The sequence below is a fragment of the Babylonia areolata genome, chromosome 15, assembly GCF_041734735.1.
Source record: "Babylonia areolata isolate BAREFJ2019XMU chromosome 15, ASM4173473v1, whole genome shotgun sequence".
Taxonomy (NCBI): Eukaryota; Metazoa; Mollusca; class Gastropoda; order Neogastropoda; family Buccinidae; genus Babylonia; species Babylonia areolata.
Window position 1 is genome coordinate 30,805,470 of NC_134890.1, and position 12,500 is coordinate 30,817,969.

Consider the following 12,500-nt stretch of genomic DNA (forward strand, 5'->3'; position numbering starts at 1 on the left):
CTCTCTCTCTCTCTCTCTCTCTGAACCCATTTCCTTCCCATTCCTTTTTTTTCTGTTTCCTTTCTCTCATTCTTTCACTCACGGTGCCTCACCAAGACTCTCTCTCTCTCTCTCTCTCTCTCTCACACACACACACACACACACACACACACACACATATGCGCGCGTGAAATACACATGCATTCATCCATGTGTAAGAGAGGAAGAAAGAGGTTGGGAGAGAGAGAGAGAGAAAAAGAAAAAGAAAAAAAAGAAAGAAAGACAGACACTGGGACAGACAGAGAGGGAGGGAGGGGGTGAGAAAAGAGGGGAGAGGATGGAGGAGACAGGGGGAGAGAACTGACGACACTATAACTACTATCTCCAGGTTTTTTCTTCCGGCGACAGACATGACAGAGCACCCCGGTCATGAATGTAAATACCACGTACCTTGCCCCCCCCCCTCCCCCCCCTCACACACACACCATCCTGTCACAAGTGTGTGTGTGTTAGAGTGTGTGTGTGTGTGTGTGTAGTGTAGTGTAGTGTAGTGTAGTGTAGTGTAGTGTAGCACAGTACACTTCTTCTTTGCGTTCGACAGCTACGCAGTCAGGGTCGAAGTCCGAGGGATGCCACAAACTCGGACGTCCGGTGAAGATCGGCTGCCGTCCCCCAGAGCTTGGTGTTGAGGTCAGCACCCCCAGGCCAGGACTGCTGCCGCATCTTCTCATACAGGGGGCAGTCTTGGAGAATATGGGATGGGGTCTGGTCAGCCTGGCCGCAATCACATAGGGATGTGGCTGCCACTCCAATCCTCTTCAGGTGTGCTCGGAGGCCGCAGTGTCCTGTGCGAAGGCGGTAGATGGTAGTCTGGTGTCTTCTCTCCAGTGTCCTGATGGGATCTTGGTGAACCTGGTAGCCTCCGTTCAGGGTGACCCAGCCTCTTCGGAATCTGCTGCGGAGGAGAGTTTTTGTTTCCTCATATGTGGCAGGAATAGTTGGCTGTGTGAGCTGGCTTCCTTCCTTAGCGAGGTGGTCTGCACGCTCGTTGCCTGGGAGGCCTACATGTGCAGGCACCCACTGGAGGGTCGTTGGGGCTGTTTGGGTAAGGGTAGCGAGGGAGGCCTTAAGGGACTGGATCAGTGGAGCAGGATCAGGGGAGTCAAGGGCCGCACAGTACACAAATGTACATGCTGATTTCATATTTTCAGCGATTTCACTTTCTTCGATGAAGATGTCGGGGGCAGGGGGTTGGGGTCGTTTGATGCACGAGAGTTCTCCAGTCATAACTAAGGCATCACCACCTCCCACGCCCTCCTCTCTCTCTCTCTCTCTCTCTCTCTCCTACTTCCGGCCTCCTCCATCTCTTCCTCCTCATCACCGTTGTCGTCAATATTATCATCATCATAATCAACAACATCAACGCAGCAAAGCTTTAAAAAAAAAACCAAAAAAAAACCCAGCTTCAACGTTTCCCACGCCCCGCCTATCCGTCCGGCATGCAGCGGACAGTTTCAGTTTCAGTAGCTCAAGGAGGCGTCACTGCTTTCGGACAAATCCATATACGCTACACCACATCTGCCAAGCAGATGCCTGACCAGCAGCGTAACCCAACGCGCTTAGTCACGCCTTGAGAAAAAAAAAGGGGTGAATAAATAATAGATACATACATTAAAAAAAAAACAACAACTACTACCACTACTAATAATATGCAGCGGACAGACAACACTATATTCAGACAACAGACACACATTAAGACAGCCAAACGTCCAGCAGCTCAGTCGCAAATGCCTGGGAAGCAACTCCTGTCTCCCAAGGCAACACGAAACCTTTAATCACACATAAACTTCCTCCTGAACACTTTCGTACACCCGACCTGTCGTTGAAAGAGGATGTGACGTGACAACGGCTCTTATCAATGTGTGTGTGTGTGTGTGTGTGTGTGTGTGTGTGTGGGAGGGGGGGGGGTAGTGTACGAGTGTGGCCTGCGTGACCGTTTTCTGGTCACGCTTGTCATTGCCGTGTCGTTTTCAAAACTCGCACGTTTTACGTCGGATCTCACGCAGCCAGTACTTTGCAAACCCACCGAAAGCTGACAACACCGCCACTGCTGAGGGTTTTTTGTTTGTTTGTTTGTTTGTTGTTTTTTGTGGGGTTTTTTTTGTTTGTTTGTTTTGTTTTTGTTTTTTTGTTTGGTTTGGTTTGGTTGTTTTTGGCTGTTGGAAGTTTTTTTTTGTTGTTTTTTTGTTTTTGTTTTTTTTAATTTTATTTTATTTTTATTTTATTTTTTAAAGTTTTTTTTTGTTTTTGTTTTTGTTTGTTTTTTGTTGTTTTTTTGTTTTTTAGGTTTTTTGTTTTGTTTTGTTCTTGTTTTTGGTTTTTTGAAGTTTTTAAAGTAACGTGCGTGTTCCTGTCAATGATCTGCATGCACGCACTCTGCCATGTTAGTGGGGCATTGGCTGGTCAGTCTGTGATGTGAGTACTGACCATGGAAACGTCACGTGGAGAAAATCCCTACAAGGTACGGTCTCCAACGGAGAAATGGGAGTCGCCATGCACTGACCACTGGGCAGCAGGTATGTCTGCCCTATTCCCAGGCGAAAGCCTCCGTTTCTTCACGGCACTGATTTCATCCTTACACTATCGTCTGCCGGTCAGGAATGGAACCGAAAGGCGATCGTGTTGAATGTTTAAAATCTGTAACATAACCATGTTTTGTTGTTCTTGTGGCTTTTTAAAAAAAAATTTCCTTTGAGGTATTATTATTTTACACTTGTGTAATAAATTATTCTTCTTAAAAAAAAAAAAAAAAAAAAAAAAAAATCGTCGAGTGCGCAGACAGCGTCACTGTTGCAAACCAAGGGAAGCCAACGAGATACACCTGTTTTGTGCGTACAGTGACGAGTTATCTTTCTTCTCAGCAGCAGTGTTGTGAACATGTCTGCCTCGTTCGTTGAGTGCAACTGTTAAGTCAGTGTGGAGGGAAAACAAGACAAACAAATAACAATAAAAACTAGGGCATATAATAATAATAATATACTTGTTTGTTTTTCGCAAAAAGTGGCCTTTAACTAATGCAGATTTCTGCAAAATTGCAGATTTTTTTTTTAATTAAAGAAGAAGAAATAAATGGTGATCAAGAGAACCAAAGGTAGCTTTGCCAGAAAGAGGTAAGGCCATGTTGAACATGTTTGGCTTGTGTGTGAGATGGGCAGATGAGAATGTTTTTACATGTGATTGTGTGGGGGTGGGGCATGGGGGGTGAGGGGTGGTGCGTGCACGCTCGCATGAACTGAGCATAATGTTATTCTCCGATTTGAGTTAAAGGAAGTTGTATTATGTTCTAAGGTGCAAGTCTGAGCCTTGTCACTGTAGATTAGAGATTAACAAATGGTCATCATTCAACTGCTGATGTCAAGTTCTTCATAATCACATGTTGTCATCTTGAGAGACATTATGAACACACACACACACACACACACACACACACACACACACACACTACATGGTAAAATACTACAGCTCCCAATATAATATGAAACCTTTCACAATCAACTGAAAGAAAAGAAAAAAAAATGAATGTACACTAGCAAAAACATCCACCAACATCACCACTATCACAAACCACCCTCACCATTCACACATACCATACCATGACAAAATCAACAAAACCACTCACCACTCATGGAGCCAGTAAATGGTTAAATTCTTTTCATTCGCTTCTTTTTCTAATCTCTCATCTCCAGCATTGCCACATACTGATACTCTAACCTGCAGGTGCACTTTTTTCAAGGAATGTCTCTATGATGATCATACTGTCAATGAAAAACAAGCTGTGATGAGGATTTAACAAGAAGAGGAATTGTGAATGCTGTGTGTGTGTGTGTGTGTGTGTGTGTGTGTGTGTGTGTGTGTGCGTGTGTAAGTGAGTGAAGAGTATGCGTGTGTGTGTGTGTGTGTGTGTGTGTGTGTGTGTGTGTGTGTGTGTGTGTGTGTGTGTGTGTAAGTGAGTGAAGAGTGTGTGTGTGTGTGTGTGTGTGTGTGTGTGTAGGTGCGCACTTGTGTGTGTGAGTGAAAGAGTGAGTGAGTGTGTGTGTATGTGTGTGTGCATTTGTGTGATATACAGACAGACGAGTGAACATACAAATGACAAAAGCATGTAAAAATCATGACACATGAGGTTTTCATGTGTGTCAAAGAATTCAAAGATTGTGCACAGTAAAGCTGACCCTTTGTACATTCACACACACACACACACACACACACACACACACACACACACACACACACACACACACATCACACATATAATTTCACAATTCCTCAGAGGGGAGAGGGCAACGGGGAGCAGGTAACAGAGGTGATTTGTTTGCACTTAATTCTTCGTGTGTGCAACAGGGAACACAGCAACGCACCATTTTTCCTTGTTAACAATAATGAGGAAAGTGTGCAATTTCATGTGTGCACACACACACACAATATGTGTGTGCACATGGACATATTTGTACCTGTGTGTGCGTGTGTGTGTGTGTGTGATGGAGTGTGCAAGAACGTATCCTGCGCATATGCATGTTTTTGTGTGTCGGTATTTTGCCACCCAATAAAATCTAAAGCATTGGTTCCTATTATCCCAAATCTAAATTCAAAGTCTAAGATAATTATTTCATTCTCCATGATAAACAGTACACCAAAGACTGAAAAGAAAAAAAGTGAGAATAAGACACACAGAGAGAGCGGGGCGGGGGGTGGGGGGCGGGGGGGTGAGGGGGGGGGATGCTCAAACACAGAAGCAATGCAAACAGACGAGAATGATTTTTTTTTCTTCAAATTATCGGACATTCACATCCAATCCCTTTCCCAGTCTCCATGCCCGTGTGTGTGTGTGTGTGTGTGTGTGTGTGTGTGTGTCTGTCTGTCTGTCTGTCTGTCTGTGTGCACATGTTTGTGCATGCGTGCGAGTGTGTGCGTGCGAGTGTGTGCGTATGTGTTTGTGCGTGTGTGTGTGTGCATGTGCGTGTTTGTGCGTGTATATGTGTGTGTGTGTGTGTGTGTGTGTGTGTGTGTGTATCTGTGATAGTGAGTGTGTGTGTACATGTATGTGTGAGTGTACACAAAAGCATTTGCATGTTCACACACACACACACACACACACACACACACACACACACACACACACACATATATATATATTATATATCACGACATATATGTCAGTCTTGCATCTGCAGGTGTACTGCCTACTGGTATGCGGTATGCACATGACTGTATTTTGATTTTGTTGTTGTGGTTGGGGTTGTTGATGTCTCCTTTTTGGTTGGGGTTGTTGTTGTTGATCAACAGGAAGTGGGACACAACTCAAGATGTAAAATAAACACATAAGAATAGAATCCACATCTACATCAACAACAAAAAAACAAAAAAGAATAGGTTAACCTGAAAGCGGGTACTGGCACAGAGCCATGAAGTCACTGACAATGAGTGTCCCCTACACACTGGTCGATGAACAAGGATTCTGAATGGAGAGGTCTCTATCCAGCCAACAGCTTGACAAACCCTGGGGTGATCCATAAATGCATGATCTCTCTCTCTCTCTCTCTCTCTCTCTCTCTCTCTCTCTCTCTCTCATCAATGTAAGCAGTAGGAGTCCAAAACTGTTTCCAGTCTAACTCAGTAACTGCACAGACCGTGAACAAAACTGTGATCACTGGGTTTTGCTTTATTGCAGAAGGAAGGTGTAGGCTTTGCAGCAAGCAAGCAAACATGACAGGAACTCCCTTGAGGATAAACCAGAATCAATACCTGGAACTCTGTGGAGGACGGTTCCACTTCCAAAACCACTGATCATGCATTCTGACAATTTTGACGATTCCAGAATATTCAAGACTACACTGGAATTCTTGCTCCTTTCAGAGTCCGGCTAGCACACAGATAACACTGCATGTCAATACTGGGCCAGTCCATTAAAATAATGATCTCCAGTAGAACAAAGCTGGAAGGTCTTGTTCCACATGAATATATGAGTGTGTCAAAAAATGTGAACGCATGCTTGCATATGATCATGAGTGTGCGTCAGTATGCATGGATACACAAGTACAGTTTGTGTTTGACAATGTGTGTAGTTATGAATGTGTGTAAAGATGTGTACTGTGTGCATGTACATGAATGCATGTGTACTGTGTATGAGTCTGTGTAGCATGTGTGTGCGAGCATGAGTGAATTAAAGAATTAAAGGATGGAGATTGATGGGCATTGGGGGTTTACTGGGGAGGTGAAGGCGGTGGGGTGGGGTGTCGGGGAGGGGTGCGGGGGGGGGGGGGGATAGAGAAAAGTGTGGTTGCAATCTTTGTGTTCGGATACAAGAACAAGGGAACCAACTAATCATAGTATTCTCTGCTACAACAGCACACTTGATATAAATATAAACATGTGTGTGTGTGTGTGTGTGTGTGTGTGTGTGCGCATGCGTGCGTGTGTGATGTGAAAACAAAGGGTGTCACCAACATGCGACAGTAGATCCGCAGGAAGAATGTGACTGCAACAGTGACTGACACAGACCTGGCCCATCCGTGTTAAAGAACAACAGGAAACACCACAACAAATCAGGCCCGTGATGATGGTGTGGTGGTGCCACAGGTAATAATGAATGGTGATAATGGTGGTGGTGATGATGGCGACAATAATGATGACTGTGATCTGAGGATGAAACCAACAATGATACTGAGGATGATGAAGACATGTCGAACTGATGGTTAAAACAATGACAATGCCAAAGATGATGATAATGTTCAGGAAAATAACAGATGCGTACAAGATGCATGTTGTATGATCTCCAAGTTTCACAAACAAAAGTCATAAAAAACGAGTGGATATGTTGAAGATACAATCCTTACCACACATCCCATAGCACATCATCCACACCACACGTCTCACAGCACATTACCTGTATCACATACCATATATCAACCACGCCACATCATCTATACCAAACATCATCTATTCCACAAAACTCACAGCTAATCATCCACACCACACACATCACAGTACATCATCCATATCACAAATCATCCATACCAAACACTTAAAAATACGTCATCCATACCACACATCATCTATACCATACACCTCACAACACAATCATCATCCATACCACACACATCACAACACATCATCCATACCACACACCTCACAACACATCATCCATACCACACACAACACATCATCCATACCACACACCTCACAACACATCATCCATACCACACACCTCACAACACATCATCCATACCACACACCTCACAACACATCATCCATACCACACACAACACATCATCCATACCACACACCTCACAACACAATCATCATCCATACTACACACATCACAACACATCATCCATACCACACACCTCACAACACATCATCCATACCACACACATCACAACACATCATCCATACCACACACATCACAGCACATCATCCATACCACACACAACACATCATCATACCACACATCACCACACACATCACAACACATCATCCATACCACACACCTCACAGCACATCATCCATACCACACACATCACAACACATCATCCATACCACACACATCACAGCACATCATCCATACAACACACATCACAACACATCATCCATACCACACACATCACAGCACATCATCCATACCACACACATCACAGCACATCATCCATACCACACACATCACAGCACATCATCCATACCACACACATCACACATCATCCATACCACACACATCACAGCACATCATCCATACCACACACCTCACAGCACATCATCCATACCACACACATCACAACACATCATCCATACCACACACCTCACAACACATCATCCATACCACACACCTCACAACACATCATCCATAACACCTCACAACACATCATCCATACCACACACCTCACAACACATCATCCATACCACACACATCACAACACATCATCCATACCACACACATCACAACACATCATCCATACAACACACATCACAACACATCATCCATACCACACACAACACATCATCCATACCACACACATCACAACACATCATCCATACCACACACATCACAACACATCATCCATACCACACACAACACAGCACATCATCCATACCACACACATCACAACACATCCATACCACACACATCACAACACACTCATCCCATACCACACACAACACATCATCCATACCACACACCATCACAACACATCATCCATACCACACACATCACAACACATCATCCATACCACACACAACACAGCACATCATCCATACCACACACATCACAACACATCCATACCACACACAACACAGCACATCATCCATACCACACACATCACAACACATCATCCATACCACCACACAACACAGCACATCATCCATACCACACACATCACAGCACATCATCCATACCACAACACATCACAGCACATCATCCATACCACACACATCACAACACATCATCCATACCACACACATCACAACACATCATCCATACCACACACATCACAACACATCATCCATACCACACACATCACAACACATCATCCATACCACACACCTCACAGCACATCATCCATACCACACACATCACAACACATCATCCATACCACACACCTCACAACACATCATCCATACAACACATCCACACCACACACCTCAATACACATCATCCATCCATACCTCACACTCCGCAGCACACCACCTCACAGCTACCTAACCCAACAACAAGAACACACACACACACACACACACACACACACACACGATACACAGACACACCACAAAGTGACAAGCACAACACACACAGCACCGCCTGCACCACACACACACACGACACACACACAACACCCCCCACACACACAACCCACACCACCCACCTTGTAGTTGCTGCAGCTGACCCAGCCAGCCAGGCCCTCCACAAAGCGGTCCAGCTCCAGGGAGTCCAGGGAGGAGAGGGGATCACCCAGGTAGGCCACCAGCTGGCAGTGCACCAGGAAGCGCCGCTTCACGTCCTGGGTCAGCACCCCCTCCAGAAAGTCGTCCAGCGTCTCCATGGCTGGTGCCCTGGCTGTCTTCTTCTTCTCGTTTGTTCTTCTTCGTCGTCTTCTTGCTCACAACTTGTTTGTCCTCCCTCAGCTTACTCTTCCCTCCTCCCTCCTCACCACTGATTTGGATTCACACCACAAACTGCTGCTCCCGCTGTACTCACACTAGATCACCGCTTCTTGGTTTAATGCTCGTTTAGAGATACTTAACTGCCTTTGGTGCATCGTCACAAGAGAGAAAAAAAGCCTCTATGCTAAGTATATCTGCACTATATTTTCTTTCTTTCTTTCTTTCTTTCTTTTTTTTTATTTTTTTTTATTTTATTTTTTTAAAGGGAAGACGCTTTCTTCGAAGACCAGTTTTCTGAGTGAACAGAGCACATTCGCGTATCGGTACTTTAAGACACCACCGTTTCTAAACACCGTTTTCTTTGTAAGCTGTTAGATCACATTCGTTTAGTTATGTACAACAGTGCAGCCCTGAAATATTCACTGAAAGATCATTCAAAGATTTACATCTGCTGAATCAGGTGATGATTTTTAATTATATGGAAATATTTGTGTCTTTTTCTTAACAACAGCTGGGTTGAGTTTGGGGTTTTTAGGGGGTGTTTGTTGTTGTTGTTGTTAACACAGCATACTGTGTGTTATATATCCAACAGTTTTAAAATCAGTGCAAGTTAAAAACATACGTACTGAAATCCGGGTACTGTTATTTCACTGAAGTGTCTGAAGAAAGTTTGGTGAAGTCACCTCAAGATACGACGCCCTATTCTCCCACATGTTGAATGGGATGGGAATCAAACTCAACTCATGGAAATGGATTTAAAAATAGTTCACAGCATTTAACTGTCATGTGCGCTCCCTCCTGTGCAGTCAGAAACGCTGTGCTTGAATCCAGCACATCATGTCCACTCAGAAACACTTGCCCCTTTATCTTCCTCATCTGAAAACACACAAACACGTCATTTCCGGTAATGCATCAAAAAAATTTTTTTATCATGGCGGGTAGTTAGGCTTGTCCACTCCATTACCACTATCCTTTAGAGAAGAAAAGATAGCATCAAAGCCAAGAAAATGTCTTTTAAAAGCTTTCCATCATGCCTGGGGTTCTTTTCTTTCTTTTTTTCCAGTTGATGCTCTTGTTTTATTGATGGTTTTTTTTAATTTGTGCTGTAAAAAAAAAAAATTAAAAAAAAGAATAAAAGAGAGAAGCAGAGAGAGAGAGAGCATTCTATTTCTGATAAATTGTGTGTGTGTGTGTGTGTGTGTGTGTGTGTGTGTGTGTGTGTGTGTGTGTGTGTGTGTGTGTGTGTGTGTGTGTGTGTGTTTAGTTTGTTAGTCACATTTTGGTGTGTGTATTTAACACTGATGTAATGTGCTATGTAAACAAAAGTGTTTTGTAAAACACCTAGCACCAGATTTCTGGATGGTGTGCTATATAAGTATTCTTTTTTCTTTTTTCTTACTATCATCATCATCACCATTATTACGTTGAAAATATAGTATATTCTGAATTGATCTTTCATCTTTTTGACTTCTCTTTGCAAAATAGTGTGTGTGTGTGTGTGTGTGTGTGTGTGTGTGTGTGTGTGTGTGTGTGTGTGTGTGTGTGCATACATGTGGGAGTGGTGTGAGATCTATAAGATGAATAAGTGCATTTGGTATCTAGGAATCTGTATAATTTGCATGTATGTCATGTATCTATGCATGTATGTGCTAATGTTTGCATTTATGCAAGCATGTGTATGTGTGTGCAAGTAATATTTCATTATGTTTTGTGTTTGTGGACAATACAACATTTATTTATAAATTACATTCAACCAGAACATGGTGGATTTCATGATTTGTACATTATTTGCTGCAGGAATGCATACACCTCTTCCTTTCCATCAATGGATGTGTCTGTCACTGTGATGCCTTTTCTATCACTGTCACCATCCAAATACAAAAAAACAAAACAAAACCCCCCAAAAAAATCCAACATGGAGATGTCAGAAGCAGAAAAACAAACTGGGAAATGTGTTTGACTGAAGGCAGCAGTATAAACTGTTATGGTTGTATCTTTCCTGTAATTCACAACCATAGTAACAAACAAGAGCACACAGCCCAGTAAAGTTTCAGCTGTTGTAAATGATGATGAAGGCGGTCAAAGAACTGAGCTGATACAGTAACAGTGGAAGGAAATTATTAGGGCTTGAACCCTGCACTGAAACTGGGTCTGACAGGCAGCATGGTTGCAGGGAGGCATGCATTACATACTGTAGGACTCGATCTCATTAGGTCAGTTTGCTTCCTGATCATTCTGGAACAACATCACAGTCAGGCACTTAATATTAATGACTGCATTTTACAGAGGCTGCTTTCAGGGACTGATTCAAATCTGATGTACTGCATTTTCACAGAAGTTGAAACATGGTTCATCCCCCCCCCACCCCCACCCCACCCCCATCCCCCAACCTTCTTTCTTTAAAATACCATTCAAACATGGGACACAGCTGTTGACACACATGCTGTTGACACACATGTTTTAACAGCTGCTCTTCTTGCATCATACTATAAAAAGAAATAATGATAAAAAAAATTTTAAACAACAATCCTGTTCATGCAGAAAACAGCATCCTAAAGGCAGATGGCACTGTGATCACAGATTAATTTAGTCAAATAATCTTCTTATGAACATGCGCACAAGCACAGTTTAGCTGATAAGTCAGTGGCAGGTGTGACAGTGTTTCTGTTCATCTTGCTATAGTCTCCTGATTCATCAGTGCATGTAGAATCATAAAAAAAAAACAACTACTGTCAGTAAGCAATTTTGTGCACAAAGAAAAAAAAACACTATTACACAGTGAAAACTGACTACAGAATCAAAACCATAATTTATATGGCACGCAGAAACAGCTGTATTTTATATGATGAATGAAATACTAATATTCATCATTGCTTTCTGCCTAATGTCAACATAACTGGATTATCTTGATTTTCTTTCCTCCATTTATATACAAGCACATTGTGTGTGTGTGTGTGTGTGTACCTGTGTGTGTGCACGCACACAATCACATATGCTAGTTAGTGTATAATGGATCTGTTCACAAATTGAATGTGTGCACATGTACATTCCCCACCCCCCCTTTCTCCACCCCTCTCTCTCTCTCTCTCTTAACACACTGTTTCATTTTTGAAGTGACTGCAGTGCACTCAAGTCCACTGCTGTTTGTGGACCTTTATGTTGTTGTCATTTCTGTCAATCAAAAAAAATCTACATTCAAATGATGCCTCTCAAACCTGGAATTCAAAGGTAATAGCAGACATTCTTTTTTTATCAAATACCAAACAGAAACTTATTTAAAATGCAGGATTATTACTGTAGGCTAAACAGAAACAATGTTTCAAACTCGGTAACATGTTACAACCTCAGCCCCAGAGCTTATTCCAGATGTTATC

At 42.9% G+C, this 12,500-nt stretch overlaps 1 protein-coding gene across 10 annotated transcripts in view; it reads right to left on the bottom strand.

Annotated features, from left to right (window-relative positions):
- LOC143290555 (CLIP-associating protein 1-A-like) overlaps positions 1 to 12,500 on the bottom strand; it is a 193,693-nt gene that overhangs the window by 178,672 nt on the left and 2,521 nt on the right. For all 10 annotated transcript variants that reach the window (XM_076600110.1, XM_076600108.1, XM_076600103.1 and 7 more), the window contains exon 2: positions 8,889 to 10,002. In XM_076600110.1, coding sequence (XP_076456225.1) covers positions 8,889 to 9,065 — 177 coding nt within the window. In that variant the 5' untranslated portion in view covers positions 9,066 to 10,002. The remainder of the gene's footprint in view (positions 1 to 8,888; positions 10,003 to 12,500) is intronic.